Source organism: Aplidium turbinatum, chromosome 1, assembly GCF_918807975.1.
Source record: "Aplidium turbinatum chromosome 1, kaAplTurb1.1, whole genome shotgun sequence".
Classification (NCBI taxonomy): domain Eukaryota; kingdom Metazoa; phylum Chordata; class Ascidiacea; order Aplousobranchia; family Polyclinidae; genus Aplidium; species Aplidium turbinatum.
Window position 1 is genome coordinate 51,493,526 of NC_137472.1, and position 26,167 is coordinate 51,519,692.

General features: G+C 38.0%; 1 protein-coding gene and 2 non-coding genes across 3 annotated transcripts; 2 read left to right on the top strand and 1 right to left on the bottom strand.

Moving 5' to 3' along the window:
* Positions 1 to 18,542: 18,542 nt before the first annotated feature.
* On the bottom strand, positions 18,543 to 22,315 carry LOC145782553 (cell division control protein 42 homolog). The gene is made up of 4 exons (XM_082594361.1): positions 21,890 to 22,315; positions 21,666 to 21,724; positions 20,154 to 20,368; positions 18,543 to 19,830 (listed from the first exon to the last, which is right to left on the bottom strand). The coding sequence occupies exons 1-4, from the start codon at positions 22,110 to 22,112 to the stop codon at positions 19,551 to 19,553; spliced, it is 777 nt and encodes a 258-aa protein (XP_082450487.1). The 5' UTR covers positions 22,113 to 22,315; the 3' UTR covers positions 18,543 to 19,550.
* A 1,450-nt stretch (positions 22,316 to 23,765) lies between these two features.
* On the top strand, positions 23,766 to 23,837 carry Trnat-cgu (transfer RNA threonine (anticodon CGU)). Its single transcript has one exon. It is a non-coding gene; the product is annotated as a tRNA-Thr (tRNA).
* Positions 23,838 to 25,025: 1,188 nt separating this feature from the next.
* Trnat-cgu (transfer RNA threonine (anticodon CGU)) lies at positions 25,026 to 25,097 on the top strand. The gene has a single exon. It is a non-coding gene; the product is annotated as a tRNA-Thr (tRNA).
* The last annotated feature ends 1,070 nt before the right edge of the window (positions 25,098 to 26,167 follow it).

Below are 26,167 nucleotides of genomic sequence, written 5' to 3' on the forward strand. Positions count from 1 at the left end.
GTTATATCACAAAACAGTTCATCAGTCTCTAACGACTGGATGTTGAGTTTAACAAGGTCAGCACAAGTAGGTTTCTGACCAGCCAGAGTATCCATTTTAAACGACGCTTTATCATACGGTTTAAGACCAAGTTCGCACACCAAGTCACTCGAAACAAAGGTCAACTGCGAACCAGGATCATGCTGACAATACACCAACTTCGATTTGCCAGTCATTGGATTCAAAACACGAGCAGCAGTAACGCGGTTAAAGGCTGCTTTAACATTTCCAATCTTAACATTACGCACAGGAACTCTGGCACCAGCCTCATCTTTACCGACCAAATCCAGAGAATCACGTGACGTCACATAAAAATCATGCAGAAGAAAATAGTGTTTCCTATCGTTGGTAGGTCCACACTTACGACAGTTATTTGCATGATTACAGTCTCTAACCATATGCTGGCGCAAACAATTCAAGCATTTGCCAGCTTTCACAATGACATCTCTCCGATCTTTAGGTGTCAAGCGCAAAAATTCTTTACAATTAGACAAAAAATGATATTCAACTTGACCACGTGACGAACAACAAAAACACGCCGGTATGTCACTATGTCTGGCCACACCGCCGCGCGGTGCGCCAACAGCAGTCGAGTACTGCGAACTCCCTGAAATCACATTATCATGGGGTTTTACCGACGTCTGCCTAACCGGACATGAAGGCAATTTTCCTTTGCCAAACTTTTTAAAATGCTGCGACTCACCAGAATCGCCCATTAGCATAATGCTAAAATCAGTCGACTTGCGCGTTTCCTCCCGTACTACAAAATCAAACAAACTCTGAAAAGTAGGTTCCTCAGTGCTACCATACTGATCACCTAAAAAGTCAAGATAACGCTGCTTAGCGTCAAACGGGAGTCGTTTAGCCAAATCCAAAACAAAACGTCCTTCTAATTTATCACGCTGACCATAAGCTTTCGCGTAAAGCAAACACTGCGACAATTCATCTTTAAACTCTTTCAAATCACTGGAAGAGATAGAAGTCAATTTGCTACCATAGCGATACTTTCTAATTTCTGGTTCTGCGAAAAGACCCCCACGAACTCCAAAACGTTGGGACAAGCGAGATAACGACATTTCTATCCTGTCTTCCTCTGACAAGCCAGGAGTGTCGGAAACCAAATTAGCAATCGTTTGTGCAGCTGTTCTAACACAAGCTGCTTGCAACAAAGTCAAACGAGTTCCCTTAAAGGGCGAAGCTGCCATCAAGGCCATAACACGATTTTTAAAGAAGACAAATGGCATATTATTACCATCGTAACCAATCAAGGCCGCCTTATCGAAGAACGTCCTACTATTTTGGTATTCAAAAAAGCAATCCTGCTGTTGAGAACTCGATTTAGCGGGAGAAGACAAGCTATATCCCTTAAGGGGCTGAGTGGGCTCAGTCACATGCACAGCCCGATCACGATCCTCAAACACGTTAAAATCAGGAGACACGATACGCCTCTCACAACCACCTAAATTACGTGTAGCTGGGCGATCAGCAACTAGCGGCGCAGAAAACTTTGAAGGGGGCAAAGCATTACTGCTAATGGCGGCCCCGTGACCTGTACGCTCTGGGGGAGGAGTTCGGTTGTAATTTGCAGACCTTGGCTCTACAGCCTTCGGAAGACCCTTAGCCGCGGCCCCGAGACCTCCTGAAACAGCTGGAAAACATGTGGATTGTACAGGTCCACTTACAGATTGAACAGGCGTCTGGAAAAGGTTAGGTAAATTAAACTGCGATTGATGTTCACTTCTGGAATGCCTAGAAGAGCCCTTCCTAGAGCTACGCCGGGAGCCCAACTCAGAACGATATTCAGCTAAAGCTACCTCCTTACGTTGTTCAGCCCTCAACTGTGCGTCTTTGAGTGCGAACTCAGCAGCTCTCGCTTCGGCTTTCGCGGCAGCCTCAGCAGCTCTCGCGTCGGCCTCAGCTCTCGCGGCAGCCTCAGCTCGTATGGCCTCAGCTCGTATGGCCTCAGCTCTTGCGGCAGCCTCTGCTCGTGCGGCAGCCTCAGCTCGTATGGCTTCAGCTCTTGCGATGGCCTCAGCAGCTCTTGCTTCGGCCTCAGCTTGGATCTGGAGCTCCTCTCGTCTTAACTGTAGGTTAATTTGTGCAACTATCCGTGACGAGCTCTCAGACATCCTAGTGCTTACATTTGAGGCGCTATCCTCAGGATGTATGTCAGCATCCAACCTATCTGACAACTCACTTTCTTTTTGTTCGAAGTTATTTTTTAACGAGTTAAATTCGGGATCTACCCTATCACGAAGTTCTGCCAAGATTGCAGAGTTAACAATTTTACTCAAAAGAGCATGGAAATGCCGTAATTCCTCTTCTAAAGTAGATAGCTTAGATCTAAAAATTAACAGTTCCTGCTTATCACTCAAAGAACCTAGGGCTACAGAAAGTTTCCCAATTTGAGTCAAAATATCCCGTCTAAGATGCCGGGCCTCTCGAACTGACTTAGCCTCATCGTTAATGGGTCCCTCCCCAGAATGGCCTGCCCGACCGCAAAGAACATCATTAGGCTTAAACTCAGTCGAGTCGACGGCGGTCGAGTCCCTGTCGCCACCGAGTGTAGACATATTAAATGTTAGGGCTAAATTTAACAATTAAAAAATTAAGTTACACAAACACACAAAATTACAGTAGTTATAAAAAACTTAACTGCAAAGACCGTAAAAATACAAAAAAGAATTTAAATGCACGATACCGTAGCTGTACGAGTATGTGAAGTCCAAACGTCCACAAAACTTGCTTGGATTCTTCCACTTGAATCTTCAAGCACAGATGGATTGCCTTTAATCTTCTTTCTTGCCAATAAATGTCAAAGTTATTTTTCTTCTGTACCAAACTGAGAAGAAATGTCTTTACTTTTTAGCTTAAAGTTCTTCAGTTGCCTACCGAGAAGAAATGTCTTTAATTTTCTTTGCTTCTTTAGACTACCCACCAACAAGATCTTCTTTTATTATTTCTTTGCTTCTAAGTGCTTCTTAGCCTACCAACTACAAACTTCGTCTTTTATTTTTTGCTTCTAAGTGCTTCTTAGCCTACCAACTACAAACTTCGTCTTTTATTTTTTATGGTCACAGCGGTAAACCATAATCTCTTCGTGGGAAAATTGTAACGTAAGATTCCCAAATCCGTTCGTCTGCATGCAATGACCCAAAAATAAACACACTTTCGAAACGTCTATTCAAACAGTGTATTCCAGTAAAATTAGCCCGAGGCTATCGAAAATAGGTGTAACGCCTACACCTCTAAAAAAACTGTCACTACAATACAGATTAATTGGATAAAAGACGGAACTTTTGTCCAGCTAGCAAGCACTAAGCCAACAGTTAAATGTGCGGCCAACTTTCAAACAATCATTTTACGAATGACCAGAATAGATATCAATATCTCAAATTCACGTAGAAAGTAACTGTGACGCAATAAATGAAAGACAATTATGAAGTCATTCCAACAGGTGTTTAAAGCTGATGTAATATTTCCTGTTTAAACAGGCCCAAACAAGTCCAAACAAGTTTGACACAAGTCTATGAACGATGGTGCAATTTTGGCACATTTTCTAGCAACTTCCATGACGTAATATTCAGTAGACTTGAACGGTTTTATATGACGTTTGATTTTTACAGAGATTGGCCGTAACAAGCCTCACCCAATTTATTGCATCTCGGGTAGTGGTGAGTGGTATTTTTAATTTAAGCTAAAGCCAGGATCGCGATTATAAAGCGCCTCATCCCCGATGCCTAGAGTTATTTCTAACTGCCGGTAGGTAGCGCTAAATTCATGTCAAATCGAATAATTATTTCCTAACAATATTGCAGAAAAATATTGAAATTTGATTTGAATCTTTATCCTCGGACTGACAAAGCTTTGATAAATTATTCCTGGTAGTTTCGCATACTTGCATAAATGCATACCCGAGATTGACACAGTGAAATTTTCGATTGTTGAAATGTTGTTGCCAGGCAATTATTCCATCCATTTCTCCTGTACGCTGTAGGCTACTCTGGAAAAAACCTGGCAAGTCAAATTTTTGGAAAAATTCAGTTAGGCCCTTATTTGGATTTACTAGGTCTTCCCCCGACTATTGATCCAGTTAAAGTGTAAAAAACGCTTCTCTTTTGGCAGATTTTCAACTGGAAGAACCTAGCAAGTCATGTGAGTGATGTAGATTGCTCTAGAAAAACCTTTCATTTCTCAGATTTGTGTTCAACAGACTTACTAGGTTTTTCCAGATTACAGGAAGCGCACACCCCGAAAGTCGAACCAGCGCCGCTTGATCGGGAAGCTTTTTTGTTCACGTAGTAATGCGCTAAACAACTGAGCTATCGGGGCGGACAAGTCTAGACGTATTGTCAATTTGTCAAATACACATAGAACCCGCAGTGACTACAAATTATAATCTCCAATATCATATTAATAACTGATTAACTGAGTGTAACTATTTACCAATTACCGCGAATTTCGGGGGTTACAATGATGCCCACACCGTCACACGGCACTACATGGCCTACAAAGCAAATGTTGCCACTGTTGTTGTCAAAACATGTAGGCTACTTTGTTATCATCTGAATCTTAACCGAAAATGTCATCGATTGGACATCTACATGTTAATTTTTTGGCTACGTCTTTGGATTCACAACAGTTTTTTACTGTTATTTGTGACGACAAATGGTTGATGAACTTGATGGCTGTAGGCTTCCGGTAGAACAAAATCATTGCCTCGGACTTGAAAACAGTATTTCTATACGTCATTTGACATCATCAAAACAGAAGTAAACTGGTTGATTGAGCAGTTCAAATACGCTTTCCTTTGATGTTATGCTCACAACAACACAAAACTATTTTTAACTTCGGTTAGGTAAAGCTGGAGTTGAAAATTAACTTTCATCTTCACAAGACCTTAATCTTGGCGTAACTAAGGTGAAGTAAAAAGACTTGTGCAGTAGCCACTGTGCAGTTGTGCTATATTGTAAAAAAAAGGCCTAACTACGCGCATCAAGCGTTGTCTACTGGGGTTTAAGTTTTTATCTTGAACTGTGGGTGAGGCGAGTATATTGCTCATGGCAAATTACCCACTGCTTATCAGCTCAACATCAAAACACGTAAAGTTTGAATCATACTTATTTTAAAGTTACAAATTGGAAATCGTTTGCCAGCCTTTTGCTGTTTTTGAAAGCTGAGCATTTTTAATTTGACCTTTCCTTATTCTTCTCAGGTCAGTAGGGGATGAAGTGCGACAAAGCAGCAAACTCACATGCATCGGTTTAGTTACAGGTGTTACAAATGCTTTTCAATGATGAATTTACTCACAAACAAATTCTGACGAGCCATGGAATGTGTGGGGTGAAGAGGTTGTGACTGAGTTTCCAACTTAACTGTTTATTTGGCACACATTGAATGGATAAGGTTGAAGTAGGCTGCAGACCAGATTTCAAGTGTTGCAATTAATAGCTACTACTTCCGAAGCTGCTTCAAACATCACAATAAAATCGGTTTACATTTCAGTGCTGCTGGTATTTGAACAAGGTAGTCTTAAAAATATATTCGAATGCTGATGAGTGAAGCTAATTTTACATCCTTAGAACCAATGCCAAGATAAAGATAACGGAAATTGAAACGGAAAAGGTTTAATTCTTTCACGATTTTCAAGCAGTGACAACAACATAATTACCATTTTTCAAATAGGCTACGTTTTTACCCGTTATTGATCCAGGATTATTTTTGATATCCCACTAACAGAATAATAAAGTAGTGTTTTAAAAGGATTATTTTGCCTATTCAATGTGAATTGATGTAAAATGCAATAAATCTGACATGTTTAATATGACGATTTAATTTATTTTTGCAACATTCGTGACTCATTTGATCTGAGCATGATCGGTTTAATGAACCGCCTTGACTTTTCGGGATGCAATTACTCATAGTATTTCTCTCCTTTGCATGGACGAACCACAATATAATTATTTACAGTAGGCTAGTGTAGTTTATAAACAGTGTTGATTGACCAATTCCATGGCCTTTGAGAAGATAACATGGGCCTTGTCTAAATGAAAGGCCCTGGTCTCAAACAAGATAGCCTACCTATAACAAAAACAAAAAAACAAGAAAATCTAAAAAAAAAGATGGGAAAACTGCTAGTAAGTCATCAAGGAATGAGTTGTTTCTAAAAAAAATAGTCCGGAACAGATGAAAACGTGTTGTCTCGATAAGGCTCCAAAGAATACGCGGTATTTTCTTTGTTTCTATCCCCCTTTCCTTTGGAAAGATAAAGATTTTACTGAGGAGCTCAACCTTTGCATTATACAAGTATGAATGCTTTTCGATTGCTTGGGTGGATTATGTTGTGCATTTGCGTTTGTGCATCACGTTTCCTTTCACCCTTTTGAAAGGTCTGTTGCCATAGCGAAATTATTCGACGAAATAATTAATATAAAAACAAAATAATGTTTATTTAATGACAATATTTTATTTAAAGTCACCTAAAATACCGCTTACTAGAAAAGCATAGTCTGCTGATCGTATACCAATTTTGACAACCAATAATTTAATGTGTAAACTAGCAATTAAGGCTTTAAGCTACCAAAGCATTTGATAGCAATTACTCTAGTCTAATGGAAGTGTTAGTGATAGAACTCATTTGGGATAAAGTTTGCTTTTGGTGCAACATATTCAGTATTTATTTTATATCTTCAAATGCATTGTGCTGACTGCAAAAATAATCTGCTAGTAAATAGTGAGAAAAGTACGGAGTCTACCAAGTCTTCTTTGTACCTCAAGCTATAAACCCGACTGAGACAACAAAAAGATAAAGGATATCATAAAATGCTGGTTCGTTGTTTGATTGGCCTGCGAATCAACGAACTTAAAAGTGAAGTTCTTCTTTCAGAGACACACAATGAGTGGAACAGTTAACTGAAAGAATATATTTCAAACTGTCCAATTTGGCAATCAGGCTTGAGTGGGTGGTTCAAAGCCTTTACAGGTATTCGAAATTGCCAGAAGTAAGCTTCAAGGGACGTTTTCAACTTCGACAACAAATAAACCAAATCAACTACCAAATCCATCAACGTCTATACTTGACTCTAACGATAAATGTAAGTAGTGTAATAAAATATTTTCTTGCGTTCTTCTGTTGACTGCAAGTCAGGATACCACCAAATGTTGGGAAAAAAACACAACGTAAGAAACAATTTTTATATTCCGATACTTGTTGAACAATCTGATACGACTTCACAACCTTATTTTGTGATTCCAAACGCCATCATTAAAATTACTAACTTACGCGTTTGATCGAGAAATCGTGACGTGCATTTCGCAAAGTGATCTTTCTTGACAACAAAGTTTACAAAACTTATTGAATCGGACGACTAACCCAATGCCTGCACCTGCCAGCGAATCATACATGCGTTGTTTCATGTAGTAGTGCCGAGCTGTTATGATGTTTCTTCTGTCAAAAGGATTAAAACAATCGCATTTTAGCCGTGAAGTTGACAAGTTTATTGTTGTTACTCGAAGTAGCCCCATAAAGATGACATCATTCATTATTTAACAAGTAATCTGCTGTAAAAGTTTTGCCCAATCGGATAATCTCTAAATCCGGTCGTGACATTTAGCAAGCGCCATTAAATTCGTAGATCGTCATAATTGTGCGCGCTGGTACTGCAAGCAACTTCAAGTCGCCGTTGGTCCCAACAAAAATAACTCGATCAAGGTGAAATGAATCACGTAATGAGACGGGTTGTGTTCAGCGATGCATTTCATCACAATAGATGACTTGTGTAAGCCTTCTGTTTACTGTCTTTAGTATGAAAGTTAAAAACAACCGACCTCTATGGCTGAACAAAGTTGCCGCACTGTCAAATAACCTGGCCACGGCAAATTATTATCAGGAAATCTAACAATTATGCTTGAGTTAAGTGGCACCTGATAGTTGGGCGCGAACAATCATCTTCCTTTACTGGAGGATATTCTGAATGACGTGTTGTCAAAACGGTAATTTATGAACAAGCTAAAACTAAAACAAGACTATAAAGTCACCGCACATCAAGACTACTCGTTTCTGATTGCACTTTCATCCGCTCAGCTCGTTTTTAAAGCCAGTTGTTAATAGTCTTTCCGCATCGTTGCACTGTTTTCAAACCATGGGATAGTGCAGTCAATGGAAAGTCCAAGATCAAATGATCAACAGATTGCCGATTTTTTCTTTACAATTTAGACAAACTGCGGTATATTTATGACGCCATCGGTGACGAGTGATAGCTGTTCGGGCATGACGGGATAAAATTTTAATACAGTTGATATATTCGTTTCGCTGGATTTCGAAAAACCAGGAAGAGTTGGATGGTCCATATCATGTAATTGAGGTGAAGTTCTTTACAACTTTGGTTGATGTGTTGTCGACGTGTGGACTGGAGGTTTGCGAACTTCAGGAATTTATCAGGCAAACAAAATTATAGAACTTCCATGCTTGAACTAACTACAGATGAGCTGTCAGGCCAAAGTTGGCCCAACCCGGCATCATGCAAAAACTTGTAAAGGAGGGACCTGGATTTTCCAACACGCAACATCATATCAAAATTTGTTTCCTCCAGTACATGTTCAGAATAAATCTGAGGCAATGCTGGTGAAAACGTTGCAGGATTCGTACATACTGGCAATATAGCACCCAGCATTCTGTTCCATAGAGGAGAGATGTTAAAACGACTGCCCCATATACGCTTATAGCCTACCATGATTTTTATTTCCATTTTATTTTATTTTATAAGTAATGGTTGTTCCAAACTCCTCTGTGAAGCCTTCCGAAGAAATAGTTTGCTTTGGCCAGTCTGCACTCTATTTCCTTGTCCATCTTAGCATCTGAAGATATAGTACATCCTAGGTATGGAAACTGTTGTATTACATTTGAGCTCCGATTGGTCGACAAAGTTATGAGAATGGAACAATACTTCCTTAGAACCTTCGATGCATATTTGTGAACTGTGCGCAACTATTGCAGTAATTAATATACGTGATGAAATGGGTTTGTAAACTAAAAAGATGATAAAAAAAGCACTACAGGAGTTCAGTTTGAACGCTGCTTGGTGCTTATCCTGTGATCACATATCTTCCGGAACCAAATAGATCACGCGGTATAAAATTCGTAAACATGTGCTGGAAGTTAGAAATGCATAAGAACTTAAAAACAGCCGCGTACAACTTCCTAAAATCGTCATCTTAAATCCTATTTTTACTTCGTTTCAGTCAATCATTCTTCAATGACGATGACATATTACTGGCTTTGATAAGAGATAGTTTAATGTTTTATAATGTCACGAAATGTGGTAAAAAGTTTTAACGTTATGTTTAACGTTGAATTGCTGGCAGTGTCAAGTGCCCGGTCAGCTTATCAATCCTTTTTTACAATGGTTCAACGTCTACTGACGTTAAATCAATGGACAACAAGATTAATTTTCTTGTTGAATGCGGGTGGTCTTGTCGAAACTAAATTATCGGAACAAAGATAGTCTGTAATCGTCTTACAAGCAACTGATGATAAACAAAGAGGACACAATGCTTGCAAATGTAGAAGAGGCGAAGAAACCTCATAGGTTTCTTGTAACGTTGTTTTCAGAGTGTGAAGGAATATATTGTAAGTTGTCACTCCTTTTTTAAAAATAAATAGATCTCGTGTCAATGATGAGATGAGGTCCTTTACAGTGGCGCTTTGTACCGGTAGCCACTTTAACAAGTCGAAATTCTGCCACTGAAATTGACTACAATGCAACCGCCAACCAATCAGAACGTGTTATAAGAGGCTACCGTCCAATTGTGACCCTTCTAACATTCATCCAGAGAGTTAATGCTTGTTTTGAACTTTATTTGGTAATTACTGAAGAAAAAGAGCAATAGCAGTGGTGAGAATCGAACACGCGTCAATGAAATGACTACTTTCTAGCCCTAACCCTATCCCCTAAGGCCTAAGCCAACCAGCTGACAAAAAACCCATCACTTAATTTGCTTTCTATGATCTTCTTTTCGCCATTTTTACGTCACTTAAACCGTAGCTTATGATTGGTTGGTGGTTTCATTCTAGTCAATTTCAGTGGCAGAATTTCGACTTGTTAAAGTGGCTACCCTTTGTACCCTATTCGATGACATTACGGTGATGATGTAATCGCACACGAACAGAGGTAACAATGTCAAGGTAAAGAGCGGCTAAAATGAAGAAATCTTAAAAAATAATAAAATACACAAAAGCCCGTTATGTCTTTTTTTGCAAAATATTTGTCATAAAATTACTATCATCGCTCCTTGTTGTGTTCGGAAAACATGATAGCACAAAACGGAGCATAGAGTAAAAGAATCATACTGAATCGTTGGCTCTACCCTGGTGCATTGAGCATTTGTGTTCGGAACTTCTGTACTATAGTTCTGAAAGTTTGAAATAAAATTAAAGAGATCTAGATCTGATGATATTTAGAAATAAAATAAGAAATTTGCAATTGTTTGAGAAATAGATTCTTTCTCGACGGGATGTAGGTTGTCTGACTGAAAAAAAAACTATTTTTAAGCACAGATCTGGTAATTTTGTATACTTATAACGTCGTGGACCAAGCGTTAGACACTTTGAACCGCCGACCCAGGCCAGAACAATGCAAAGTTTCCGCTTGTAATGAAGGTGTTTGTGAACTGATGCATCCGGTGAATGCTACTGAAAGGGGAGTTTACTTTTGATTGCGGTGCTCAGTTGAAAAACCCGCAAACCACTGTTTCGCTGTCTCAAACATGCAAGAAGACAAAGTGCGTTAAAATAACACCTCAGTTGGCTAATATGAAATACCTGTTGAAATAACAATGTTCTCTACAACAAAATCCGTTGCAATATTTACGACTTTTGCATGGTGGTCTGCAAATTGATGTGACAACCCAGCTCGAAAAATTCATCCTTTTTATGTCGATTCAACATCTGCAAAAGTTGAATCAATGTAAAAAAAACGTCTTTTGCTAGCTGGGAAAACGTAAGCCGACGTTATACAAATTATTTTGATGGTTGAATAAAAAGCATGTGCAAAAGTAGCTGTTTTGTTTCTCTTATCGGTCGCAGACGCGTCGGAAACCGATGTTGGCCAATGGATGCGATTCCAGTCCAAAGTCTTCTGATTTTCACTGATGCGAATAGCCGGTAAGTGGTGAATGGCGATCCCCATTGTTAAATAATTTCTTCTGTGATCATGGCTGCATTTCTTTGTTGCTTCACAAAGCAATTTATTTTCGAAAACGCCGAAACACAATAATACGGACTGTTACTAAAACCTGTTTTTGGGGCAACAACCCCGCCAGCAAATTATGTGCTAAACTACAGTCGTTGAATTAATGAGGCAGCATGGGTTGTGTTTACATTTTGACATGGATCGTAGACATATTAACTTTTGACATCTACTACACAGGGAGCAAAGCAAACGCACATTTCACCGAAATGGAAAGTAATATCTGACGCTTCGGAAAGTTTGTTGAAAACAAAAAATTGTCACTATACGCTACATCATTGCTACGGTCAACCACATTTTGGAACGAGAAACTAAAACTGCGGGTTTTCGTTGTTATGTTTTGAGTGTCTGGTCGTAAGTTCTTTTGAGTTCAGCGGAGTTCTTCGCAACAGTGCTAGAAAATGCGGAGTTCTTTGCAACAGTGCTAGAAAATAATTTGTTTTTGTGTTCACGGCGACATTTCCCAAGATTGATTTGGTTTCGGCTTTCCGTTCGCATACGACTCATGGAAACGCAAACGCGGTGGTGACAGGCTTGCAAAGCATTTATTTTCAAATAAATAACCCAAAGTAGGTTGGTCAACAATTGTCGGACAGAAGTATGCAAAGCAAAAAAAAGTTGAAAAATGCAGTTAAATCATCATTAACAATGACTATCGCAGCAGCGTTGATTTCTTTATTTCACAATGATATGGGCTTACACGAGACAATTTGGGAAAAAAATCACTTCTAGTTGGGGTTTAAAAAGCATTGCTGAGCGTAAGCAGTTTTAACCTCAATTTAAGCATGCAAACCTATCACAAAGTTGCAAATGTCAAAGTCTACGCATATTGTAAAATCAATAGATTGAAACACTATTGATTTGATTTGATAATTTGCATTGCGCTTGGCATTGAACAATCTTTTGTGGTATCAATATCATTTATCGTGCTAATATTGTAAAAATCATGTAAAAATTTTTTGTTTCTCATTATCCTTAAATTTGTACATGTATTGAGATGTTGTCTACCCAACTGATTACTTTTTCAGGTAGCGTTGTGAACTCGCAAGTATACTCTGAAAATAGCTTTCACACGTTTGTTATTAAAGATAATTTGAAAAACATTGCACCACAAATCCATTTAGCAAACGTTTCATTTTTGCATCGTCTCAACATTGATGGACGTGAAAGAGAAAACTTTGCGAGCTGGAAAAATCCTGGCGCGTTGAAACAAAACAAACTGAAATTATAGGAAACTTGCTGTGACGTACCAGGGGTCATTGTTACGCGAAGTGATTGCAGGTGGTAGCCCGCAATCATCTGATAATTTCCTCAGGTCAAAAATAAGATTGGTATTATATTTCAACCTGTACGCATGTGTGATAAAATTGCAGGTTAGAGAGTTTTCGCCCAGACAGCAAATTAGACCGTCGGCTGCGGAACGTTGAATCAATGTGAAAAGTCGTTGATTTGCTTTCTGGGCGGCTTGTGTTGTGTGGGGTGGTTAAGAAAGGAAACAGCTTCCGCTTTGCCACCAAATGGTACTGACAATGTCAAACAAATTCGGACAAACTTTAAAAGTAACTAAAACTTAATAAAGGTTGCTAGAAGGCATAATTTTTTTCCAGTATCGAACTTAGTAACCTACTACATCAGTGTGTTTTCTTGCCTGGTGTAGCACCAAAGCACTTAACCTTCCATTTTTAAAAAGAAAATTTAGGTTATCATGTATGCATTTTATGAAAGGCTTTCTTCTATTGCTACAAGAAAGCTGGGAACTTTCAGATCAATACACTGCAGGTTCTACATTTAGTCTAACTAAACGGACATCGACTTTTTGAGCATTTGAATAGGTTGTCCGTATGTCTTCTTCGCTTTGCCCCAGGCTTTGTTGTAAGACCGATCATAGAGCGACGAGGTTTCTATTTGTTTTTATTTCCGACGGACGATATTCTTTAGTTCAAATTATTTATCACTTCACATCGCTTTATGGTCTGACAACGTTGTGTCATCATAAGCTTGCTTTCGCGTAAAACAGCTGAGTTGCAGTTTTATCTTCGGGTATCTTATTCACCATCCTGCCTATGATTATTATGAGTCGGTTTGTTATCTAAATCAAACGAACCTAAATACAGAGGTAATTTCCATCAATTACAAACTCAATCGTATTTTATTATTAGGATATGACATTCCATTAAGTCTACAAATATAACGTCAATGAAATTCTAATTCTTCCCACGGCAGAATTGATACGTGTGCTGATGGTGAACTGAATTGTCATCCAATACATCAAATGTTGTCTACCGTACTTTGATTCAATGTTTAAAGAAAATAAAATGACGCAAAGTCGGAAAAACGAAATTGAAAAGTGAGCACCAAGTGTCACATGATACTCTGTTTGGAAGAGAGCTGCTGACGCGTTCGCCTCGAGAAACAGCTCAGATAAATCAACAAGGAAAAGCGCGATTGTATCATTTTAAAGTTGACAAAACGAGATAAAGTGTCGAAATTTCAAAGACATTAAAAGCGAAACGAAAGACCACGCGAAAAAGATCCATTGTGTGACCAGGCTGCAAATCAGTCGTTGTTACATTGATTCAACGTCTGCAGACGTTGAATCAATGTAAAGAAGCGATTATTTTGCTGTACGGGTAAGAAGACTAAACTCCTCAACAGGGGATGATGATTGTACAATCAGACAGTTTCAACTCTCCACAAAGAAACACACACGTAAACAGTCGAATAAAATCATGTTTTCCCATGATATCTGTTGATGTTTCAATTGTTTACTTTGTCAACAGAATGACATGGATTTACTTCCGTATGAAGGACGTAATCTCACACTGGTTACAAAGCCACAGCCACAGCCACTCCCCATCCCCAAAGAAAAGAACTGATAGTTGCAGCGCGACTAACCTTGCAAAAATCTTAATTTCACCCTTGTTTTGCATACAGTATGATTCTGGTTGTTTAGTGCTACATCGAAATTGCTGTAGCCTAACATTGCACAATGCATTCACCAGCCGCTGCAACCAGTGTCATAAGCTTTTGATGTAAATCTGACTTTAAAAACATCAAAAAGCGCACTGTGGCGAATCCAAGTTTATTACTGTTGCAGTTTACATTTTTTTGCCATAAGTGAAACCTTACAACAAGCCAATAAGAAAAGATAGCAAATACACCATTTGTCTGTTGTCTGTCCAAGTTCTGGATCGTAAAAGCTAAAAATAGATGTAATTACTTTGACATTTTCAAGAAATACTAATTAGATAATCCGAACAAAAAAGAAATTTTCAGACCTGCTATGAGGATATCTGTAAAGGTTGCAAGGCAGAAAATTGTTCTCAACACAACACAATTATATACTTGGCTTTAACGTACTCTTATCCCATGTTCAACAAGCGAACCTTCAATGATGAGATGAGATCGACACAAATAAAAATATCGCAACGATGCTAAGAAAGTAGACCTCCTTTAAATTTTGAAACAAAGTAGCGCGTTAAATAAATCATAAAGATATCCAACAACCTATACTGTGTTGAGAATTAAACTGGTTCAAATCAAATAAAGTGAAAAATGAAAACTAAACATCCAATTTAGCGCTGAGTTGCTGAAAATGGAACAGTCTAGTCAGGGATCTAGTTTTTGAAACGCTTCCTTAACAATGATCATGAGTTTAGTTTTTGAATTGCAAACTTTCTTGATTATTTTGCATCGATCCTGAATTGCGATCTAACCTTATTATCACTTTATCTCGTCATTAACTTTTCAGAAACGAAAAAGATTGCTCGATCAACAATAGACGAGAACGGAACGTTGCGGTCACAGCATACGACTCAGCCGTATCGTAATCGAACCGTTTACACAGAGCATTCCTGGACTGCAAATTAGTTGTCTGTACACGTTGAATCAAAGTAAAAAAAATGACTGATATGGTGTCTGGGTTGATATAGGTTTGACTCTGCAAGAAAAGACTTTTACCTTTTCTTCATATAGATTGAAATTTGATTAGTCTAGTACTCTAGTCTAGATGATGGGGCGATTTCCTGGTCAGAGACACCAGGGGCGTCCACGTTTGGAAATCTTCAAAAATTTTTCAACATGGACAAACCAAAATTTTGAAAACCTAATTAGAAGTATGGACAATCGATCGTTGCGGAGACTCACGGTAGCCGACGCCTTATTCAGGCATGGCCGATGATGATGATGATGAGTACTCTAGTTGAAAATGGCAATCTGTTGTCATGCATTTTAACAAGACAGGAACTTGGAGTCGTGAAGCAGATGGTCATGAGGTATTTTTGAAACAAAGAATAAACACAGATCTTCATCATCATCAATCTGTTTGAATAGCATGGTAATGTTTTAAAGCAATTTCTTAACACTTCTTATCCAAAATAACGTCATTTTTCTATAGGGAAGATCACTCTTTAATAAAGGAACTCACCTGCACTGTAATTTGTTGCCAAATTTATTTTCTAAGCGATAAAAGAACGAACTTGAAAGGCACCGGCTGATATTTCGTTGACCACAACAAAACCAGAATTGTAATTTATGTGTGCAGTGAAAATCGAAACAAAATCAACAAACATAAAAGTAACGTTAACAATTGTGTAAAATTATAGGGTTTTTTATCAAAGACATAACGCGTTGCTGCTTATTTTGTGATTTAGATCTGTTTCAAGTCTTTCATAATTACAAGCCTTCTGCTTATCTCACAACACTCTACGTCCGTAAGACTGAGTCATATAAATAAACAGTTTTGCTTTGGGTTAGGATGTAGTTCATGAATGATAGCATCTTTTCAATATCGCTCCAGTTCGCTATTTGTAAACCATTACCGGTTATTTGTTGATTCTTGCACTTTTTTGGTATTTTTTATGATTATGCTTACCTTGGGAGATTACTTTGAAAAACTTTGAATCAGACAACAAACATAAAACTCATTTTATTACCTAACGACATATTAGGCTTTTCAAACTCTCTTGGTCGTCGTAAATGAATGACTAAACTCGGGTGGCGATACCAACGTAGTGGTTTAACATCGACGACCTTAAAAGGCAAAACTAAATCAATTAGTCAAAAGTTCATGGATCGTTTTCAGCAATGTCCAGGCCTAGTCAAGCCGCCCCTCCATGTTCCAGCTCCCACACAGACCAGCCAGCAAGTCATCTCTTTTTACATGGATTCAACGTGTGCAGACCTTGTATCGTTGTAAAAAAACAACCGGTTTACTCGCTGGGATAATGATATCACTTTGGTGAACGCTGAAATATAATCACACGTTATATTAATGTTAAAATTGAACAAAGAATCAGAAAGATGCCCAGAAAAGGAGAAATACAAAACAAACGACGACTGCCCTCAGAAGCGAAACAGAGGCGGAAACATGACCTTTGCGACTGCTCACAATCAAAAGAATTTTTGCACCTGTTTGCGCAAAACAAAAAATTCAAAAAGAAGTCATTTAAAAGAAACAAAAACAGTAAACTAAGTTTTGAGCGATTATTTGAATGTTGCTCCCTGACCAAACTGTCAGCACAAGCCTGAGTAGTGAGAGTACGCTACTAACAGCGAACATTGCGTTTCGCTAACCATTCGTATTATACGTGTCTATGGTATGTACCAGTACTGTTTATTAGTGATGCAAGCCGCGCCGCGCCGCGCCGCGTACGCGGCCGCTTTTGACTTTTTCGCCGCGTGCCGCGCCGCGCCGCGTGGAAGGTTGAAATGACAAAGCCGCGCCGCGCCGCTTGCCGCGTAAACTTTCAAGAAATTAATTTTTCGTAAACGTAAACTTTCAAGAAATTAAACTTTCGTAAACGTAAACTTTCAACTTTTCAAGAATCAGCTATGAAACTTCAAATTTAAATTGGAAACACGGATCAGTTATTTTTCCCTTCGGAAACCCTAAGATGGAAAGCTATGCAAATGCAAATTGCAAATGGCTTGCAGTTGACAGGGTTTTAGGGCTTGCTTGTCAGGGAAGCTGTACGAATGTTTTTGGTTAGTAGCCTAGCTGATAAGCTCAGTTACCAGGCTATAGGCCTAGCGCAACTACCGCATTATTTACTATATCAGTTAGCCCAGTGAGTTCAGGCTATAAGTTTTACTCTTGTGTGTGTAGTTCATATAGCCACTGGCATTATAATTGCATTATTGCTTACAAAAAGTGTTCAAAAGTCCTGATACTGGATCCAGGAACATTCTATTTGTCTTAGTTTGTATTATGTCTTAGAACTTAGATGCATTGCTGATAAGAGAATATGATCTGGTTAGCCTGGCCAATTAGTGCACAACTGTATTGGTACTAGGTTACCAGTTATATGCCATGGATGCTTTTTCCTACAATTGACTTTCTAAACAATAACTCGTTAAAATATTTTTTTTTAATTTTGTAATTTGCGGTGTGCGGTGCGGTGCAGTGTCAAAGTTCCAGATAAATTGCGGTGTGCGGTGCGGTGCGCGGATAGATGAGTCAGTTGCGGTGCGGTGTGCGGATAAAAATTTTGGGTTCGCTGCATCTCTACTGTTTATATGTATGATATACTGTACGTATCTAAGGCATACGTCTCTACCATTACCTTTTCTAAAAATTAAGTTTTCAATTCTTGCTACATTCGCCTGCTGTGAAATATTTCTTTGGATTTGTGTATACCTGTCCATATCCACTATAGTTTACGAAAATCTAACTACATTCTGTGAGGTGCACGCCCTTCACCACCACATTCTCTAAAAGTTAGTTCTCAAGTGACATTTATTAATCCCAATTTAGAAGCTAAACTGTGTATGTTTCTAATAAAAAATGTTTCAGTCACTTCACAGACCAGACATCGATTGAGTTGGCTTCAACAGAAAAAAAATAGAACTTTTATTATTGAGACATTGAAATTAGTAGGCTTCATTTTGTATTTCAGCCACAAAGTCAGCCATTATTCATATTTAGTCTGCAGACTTTGAATTAATGTAAACTGCTAGCCGATTTGCTGCCTAGAGGAAGTGTTATGGTCTCAGTCAGTCGATTCTGACATTGTTGATTGTTGATCTCTTTTTGAGATGCTTAATTCACGTTGACATCTCAGTCAAAATCACATCTTTTCGTTCTTGCTATGTTTTATAAACGTGAAAGGAAAATGATTTTGTTAGCTGGGATTCTAATAACGCAGCGACGTAGAAACATGTAGGCACATTCCCTCCTTTTGTCTTGACAGGTTGCTTGCTGAACTTTACACACGAAAGCAACATGTCATGGGAGCAAAAAACAACCAATACTTTCTTCTCTTTGTCTGTTGTTTATTGTCAATCATTGCTTCGTTATATTGGCAACGGGTACTGCCAGCAGCCGACGAGATTGCAAATTGAAAATTGTGATGAGCACATTCCAAGTTTTGATCACCAACAAACAAAGTTCGTAAATTCTTGTCAAGATAGACATCGAGTCTGCCCTAAGCGTGCGTTTGTAAGGTGATATTGTCAAGTGAAGGCGAGGACAAGCCATGCCAACATCATTAATCAAATTAGTGTCAAAAATTAGTCGAAATTATTTGCGCCGGTTTTCTATAACCCTGTAACGCGTAAAAAGTAACAAACTTTAAAGTGATTTTCACGTTAAAGGTTACAAAAAGATGGGAAAACGCACGCTTAAAGTTAAATAACCTCAATGTATTTCTATGACAAGCAGCAAGCGAGATTGTTGAAATTAAAGTTAATTTGCCGTTGGTCCAATGTGGTTTGAGGACACAGACATAACAGCAGTACGAAACGTTTGAATTAAGGCACATACACAATTAATAAATAAACAGTAGTTCTTGAAAAATACTCTATAATTAAAATTTAATGAAAAATACAAGTGAAAATACTTGCAACACAGTGTCAACAATTGCGTTCCAATGCCAGCTTGGAAAACACTTGCAAAAGTTATATTGTCTTCTCAACATGTACACAGTTAAGTCGCGTGGTTATACAGTTTAACAAGTTTTTTTTTTAAAGCCCTTGTTTCTTTGATTTGAGTGCTCCACTTGCCCGAGTTTTCAGCTGCTGAATAAACAATATGACATTTGCTTAGTGCACTTGAAACAAAAGCAAGAGAACTTGGCTTGAGATGAACGAGAAACTTGGTTTGAATAAAGGGCTATTTCTCTTCATGATGCGCAGCATCGCATTGAGTTTTGGAAAAGTACAGTAGCTCTTCTACTCCAACATCCTCGGCAGTTACTGCTCCAATGCAGTCTATTGGCCACTTCCAGCGATGGACAAAGACAGATGTTTTCCGATTTTGTTATAATTTCAAGCAAAACAAAACAACTTCTTCCATTTTGCAGATGACTTTTGATTGTATTTTGAAAATTTATGAGTTTGTTCTTTATTTTGCGAAGTGGATCGTTTAACTTTCCATGACTTCTTTCTCTTCTTTTCGATGTGTTCTCTAAAGTCCATTGCTTCCATAATTGCAGTGTCGAAGACTTGTTTAAGATTTTTTTGCGTCAAAGCTGAACATTCAACATAACCCACAGCTCCGCATTGTTCTGCAAAAGCTTCCGCCTCGTCCTCAGTAACAGGTCGTTCACTGAAAACAACAATAGAATTTAATCACAGCAACCGAAGTTTTACGTCACCATAAACTGAAAACCTGCAAAGGGATTCAACCAGTTTGAACCGGTTCTTTGCCTTCACTATGCGTATATCTGTATTAAGTCAACATGGCACACTGCTAGTGAGAGAATCTACTGTAGTAATTGAATCACACTACACGGTATCAGAGTAGTTTTTGTCAAACAAAAATTTCAGCAGTTATGAACATTTAATGGGAGTACTGCTATTTTGCATTCATCAATGGGAGCGTCATGACTTTTAACCAAAAAAAAATCAAGAATTGGTGTTTAAACCCACCTGGAGCGAGCAAGGTCTACAAGCACATCTACAGAGGAGCGAAGGTCAATTTGAGTTCCAACCAAAATTAGAGGCACTTTAGGCATGTGCTTCCTTATCTCTGGTAGCCATTTGTCGCGGACGTTGCACAATGATGTGGGGCGCACCACGCTAAAGCAGAGGAGAACAACATCCGTACCAGGATAGCACAGTGGCCTCATTTTGTCGAAGTCATCCTGAAAAAAAAATAATAATTTCTTGAAAAACATGAATCAGAAAATTATTTGCAAAAACAACGGATGTGTTTACTCAATGGCTGCCCAGAAACTTATCGGATGTGTTTACATTAGTCCGAGTCGTGATTTGATGAAAACAAACCTGAAAGTGAAAAGAAAATTATAACTACGCGCAACGTTTATTATAAATTAATGCGCGTTTGGTCTTAACGGATGAGTGTGTAATAAGGTCCCACAGCGGGTTATTATAACGAGATGAAACCAGCAATTTGTTTGATGCGGTATGGAACCAGAAACAGCGCAGCGCCAATGGGTCTAGCAATTATATTCACCGCCCAGGGTTCTATTCAAGTTTTTGATTTGCCATTTAGTCAAAAATAGACGAAAGAAAATCTTTGAGATTGTGTTACGAAATTAGTTATGAAAATCACTGCAGCTCAGGTGTTCTGGGCGCACATGCGGTTTTACGGCATGTTATCAAAGTCTTAAACAAACACTTCAGCTTTGTGACGTGGCACATCCAAAAGAAGCTAAAATAACATTTTAACACAGCCGCAAGCTGACACCAGTTTCGCCATAGTTTGCTAACCCAATAAAGATTTTGTCAACCGATTTCTTTTGTTGAAATTTGACGCTTTGTCAGGAGTCTAGTCTTCAAATACGTTTCGGCAATACAACAAAAGCACACGCAGTTTGCAAATTGGACGGTGACTTTGAAAGGGATAGATTAATACTTCGATTACCTCCCCAATGAGAAAAACGTGCTAATGTTCAAAGAGTTGGGTGAAAATTAATCACGGATTCAAAGCTTCTTTCAAACAGTGGCTCCTTGAGGTAACAATGCGTGCGTAAACCAATAAATACAGAACATACAATAGAGCGCAAGCTTTCAAGATAAACTACATCAGTTTGTTTTATTGCGATCGGAAGTTAGTGTCGTTTATGAATGGTCCTTACAAAAGACACTTGACAAGCTAAAATAAACGCAAAATGGAAAACCCTGATATGAAGCAATATTTTTCAAGCTTACTTTTATACTTTGATAAACAGTTGGTCTCAGTTTATAAAAGCACGAAAATATTCTCTTATGGGGAAAAACGAAGAGTTACCATTCGCTTGCAAATTAATTTTAATTATCACACCAAACGGATATGTTATTTCTTTGAAAGAAGTCATAAAGCTTTACCAAAATACTTGAATTTATGAGTTGAAAATGAAGTTTTGATGAGTTTTATTAGCAGTTAGCAACACCGACGTTTATTACTGAACCTTTAACAGAAAAAAAGAAGAAACAAACCTGTCCAGCAGTGTCGCACATTTGTAGTCGAATAGGATGGTCGTCCACATTTACTCTTGCTGAAAATGAAGTATAATTTACAATAATTGATAAACCCAACACACCTTTAGCTGTAATTTTGTTTATGACGAACTTTTCAATAAAAGATTTCATTTCAAAAACACAGCTCAATTAAGCTAAAAAAGCAACTGTTGTTATGTGTGTTTATCAACAAAAAAACTCACCTGAATAATTATCAAAAGCTGTGGGAAGATAGTCAGTTGGGTATCCATTTGTTGTATAACTGACTATTAAGCTGGTTTTGCCAACAGCTCCATCTCCAAGCAGGACGCACTTTAACCTTCTTTCAGTATCAAGCATGCATTTTTCACTGGTAGGAATCAAATCTGGTGTCGGAGTTGGAAAGTTATGTCCGTGTCCAAATCGTGATGGAATATCTGGAGCCATATTCAGTAGTTTTTATGCAAGTTAAAAAGTATATCCTTTAATCACGCTTTCTTTGAGATTTGCTTGTTACAATCTAAAACAATGGGAACTGGTTGTTATTGCTACTCAACGTCATAAATTGCATTGTAAATTATGCTTTGTTTTCTAAGTTTCTGAGCCTATCTTCACTTTCTTTGAACCAAATCTTATCTCCACCACTTTCCTACAAGCTTCCACAAGTCCACTCTGACGAGTGACGATTGAAATTACAAGCACTCTTTTAAAAGCTTCACGCTAAACAAGTCAAGCGTGAACACATCTGCACCAGGCACAGTCTTTTGCCTTTTTTGTTTTCGAGAAAAAAAAACAACAGGTCGTGTGGCTTTCAAAGTGTTCGATTTTTGGAGGCCTTTTCAGTTTCCGCTTTTCAATGGGTCAAAAGCAACTGATGACGCAATGAAAAAGTTGAGTGGCTTTTGTTTATACAATCGGACCGTTTCGAATAATTTCGAAACAAAGCAACAGTTTATTTCAGATATCCTGTGTTTCTTGTAAAATAGCTAAAAACCAACGAAAAAAAACACCTAATACTGTACACTGTAGTACAGTGTACAACTGTACATTACTGTACAATATCAATTACAATGCAAAAATTAAACCGTCGTTTCATCGTTTTCGTTCAGTCGTTTTCATCGTTTCATATTTTTATGGCACGAAGTTTGTTTTTATCGGTCTGATCATCAAGGGCTTCAAATTGTGACTTCATTTCGGTTATGAATTTGCTTTCGAGGCTGAGTGTATTCACTATCACAGATATGAACGAGAATATTTTGTATGAACTTTTTAAACCCGTTTTCAGAGAAACAGCATGGAGACCGAAAGTCATGAAACAAATTAAAATAGTCTTCTTTCGCAACAATTCATTTCGCCATTGCTGTTTTTCATATTTACTTTTGCAAGAAATTCCTCTTTTTCAATATAGGAACAACAATTGTAGTGAGTCTGCTCGAAAAATTATCAAATAATTAGTATAGAAAGCTTATTATTAATTATGAATCAAATCCATTGATCTTATTGGGCTAGACGCGGAGTACAAGCTGAAAGATACTTTTTAGACTATCTTTTCAAGTTAGTCTTATTATCTCTAAAGTGTTCTCATTTGTCTTTGCCTGAGCGATGCTATTATAGCGACGGGTAGCCACTTTAACAAGTCGAAATTCTGCCACTAAACTTGACTAGAATGAAACCGCCAACCAATCATAAGCTACGGTTTAAGTGACGTAAAAAATGGCGAAAAGAAGATGATGGAAAGCAAATTAAGTGATGGTTTTTTTGTCAGCTGGTTGGCTTAGGGATTAGGGTTAGGGCTAGAAAGTAGTCATTTCATTGACGTGGGTTCGATTCCCACCACTGCTATTGCTCTTTTTCTTCTGTAATTACCAAATAAAGTTCAAAACAAGCATTACCTCTCTGGATGAGTGCTAGAAGGGTCACAATTGGACGGTAGCCTCTTATAACATGTTCTGATTGGTTGGCGGTTGCATTGTAGTCATTCGCAGTGGCAGAATTTCGACTTGTTAAAGTGGCTACCATAGCGACGTCCACGACCAAAGCATTCTGATATTGCAAAATATATTTGGTTGCACATTGCGAGCAAGTAGATACGAAAAATTAGCCGCTATAGCTCAGTGGGAGAGCACTGGTCTCGTAAACCAGGGGTCGTGAGTTCAAACCTCACTGGTGGCATCAGTTTAACGTCACAAACTTTTTTGCAGCAGAACTAGCTGACACAACGAGCAATCATAAACCCTGATAGCATAGGCAATTTTGGAAAGTTAACTATGCTGTTACTTTAGCTTCGATGATTTTCATAAATTGTGTTTCTTTTGAACCAAAATAGGAAGCGACATTTTTTTTATAGAATTAATGAACATGGGCTTGAAAAAGGTCTATGAGCTTGAGTTCATGAATTTTGAGATTCTTGTTTTATAAAAAGAAAAAAAAGCCAAGCTCTTGTCCCCAAGCACAGTCGATCCGAACCTTGAAATGTTTTCAATGCAATGTGGTTATAGACGAATCCGTGTAGTAATAAGTTATTATTTCACGAGACCTGTTTCAGAAGATGTTGCAGACACTTGAGTGATTGCGTCAGAAACAAGATTAATGTGACAGAATAAGAAGATTATGGCAAACCTCACGACCAGGAAATGAAGACGACCACCGCCCCAAGAGACGCTTCAAGTTTTTGCTATTTCTTTGTTTTGTGCATCTGCATTCTGTATTTAACGTTTATTTGTCAAGTTGGTGTAACGTCAAAGAACATAGTTCACTCTGCGCTATCCCAAATGATTTGCGCAACCCCTAGTTTAAAAAGCTCTGTTTGTTGAACGGCTGTATCCCTGAACGGCTGGCTTTGACATCTACACACAAGGCTCACCCAAGTCCATGGCTCACCAAGCACAATTTTACTAAAATTACCTTACGTAAATGATGTGGCCGTGGGTGTTCTTTATTTTGCAACTTCGAGACATAACCTAAAAGTCTCGAATATACTCTGTGCCAAAACACAAAAATACTCTCAGCTTATCGTTAAAAATAGCAATTAACAACTCAATTAAACCAAAACGATAGCGGCAGTTTTTCACTTACACAATCGAAAAGTTTGGTGTGACTGTGAACTGAATATTATATATAAAAAAAAAACGCTATTCTTCTACCCAAGCCAAGACACGAACCTTAGGCTAGATGAGATTCCGAGTACAGCAACCGAAATCCATGTCTATTCTGTTTCAACAAATTACTTTTAGGAGCATATTGTTCTTTGTAATCTATCTTCGCATTCGCAATAAACAAACAAAATAAGTTGAATCGCCATCGACGATGAGGTTTTTGCTGGTTGTACATTTTTTGTAGTGGAATGCAGGCAAACATGCAGCCGCTATAGCTCAGTGGTAGAGCACTGGTCTCGTAAACCAGGGGTCGTGAGTTCAAACCTCACTGGTGGCAGTTAATTTATATGATAATTTTGCCCTCAATACCACAATTTTTGCATTATTTTTGGAAACAGTAAAGTTAAAAAAGATACATTGCAAAATCAAATGGCATAAGTTAACAAAATGGCAAACTTGAACCTGATTTTTCCATGTCGTATTTTGTGTATTTTGTTTTTGCATTTAAATCAAATTGAACATTCTTTTTTTGTAAAAAGTTCACTCAGCGCGACTGAACGTTTTTCAAGTGTTATTTATTTTCAAAATCTAATTTGATTTAATTTCAGTAAAATGTACAAAGGTTTAAAGTCGGAGCCTTAAGCTGCTAATTGGAGACCAGAATTTAAAATGCGATTTATACGATTTATTCTGAAAAATATTTTCTTGTACTGAAAATGTAGCGTGGGTGGCTAATATTTAAATGCTATTAATACTTTCATGAAACTTGTTAAAGCTCAAATTCATTTCTTAAAAATATCAAAAAAAAAGCAACACAAACAAGAACATCATGCGTCAGTCTGTTGGTAAACATCATTATAATCATTTCACTTTTTTCATACAGTGACTTCATTCCTTTATTGAAAGCATTTTTATTTTGCATTTGACAATAGAAATCGATGCAACAAGAAATGCATAAACAACTTTTCGTTCTCAGTGATTGAATGCATGAAACATGATAAGACTAGTGAGCAAAACAAGTCGGTTTGATGCCATGATATCGTAATTACGATTCAACCTAACGTTGAATTAATGTTATAAAAGTTCCCTACTTGACAAAGTCTACTACATCAGTTGACAGATTTCATTTAATTTCATAGGCGTGTTTTTGCCATCAATCCTCGTGGCTATTGTTTTGAAAGTCTTTGTCAGCAAGCATTTCCCAAGCTCAGTAACCTAAGGTCCAGGCCATTGCTTTTGCATGTGGAGTTTCATTTTTTTTTTTGTCAAAATAATTAAAAATGTGAAAGGGCATGCAATTTGAGCAGTAGGCTACTACTTTGAGCAGCCAGCAAAGGTAAGTTGGGGTACATCGAACGCACATTCTATTGTCTCAGCGTGCTTAAGTGTTAAAACGATGTCAAAAAG

Excerpts from the sequence above, each read along its gene's own strand:
- LOC145782553 (XM_082594361.1), bottom strand. The coding sequence starts at position 22,112 with ATGGCTCCAGATATTCCATCACGATTTGGACACGGACATAACTTTCCA. Across the intron at positions 21,725-21,889 it reads AGCTTTTGATAATTATTCAG|CAAGAGTAAATGTGGACGAC; the intron begins GTGAGTTTTTTT and ends CTTCATTTTCAG. Across the intron at positions 19,831-20,153 it reads GTAGACCTTGCTCGCTCCAG|TGAACGACCTGTTACTGAGG; the intron begins GTGGGTTTAAAC and ends TGTTGTTTTCAG.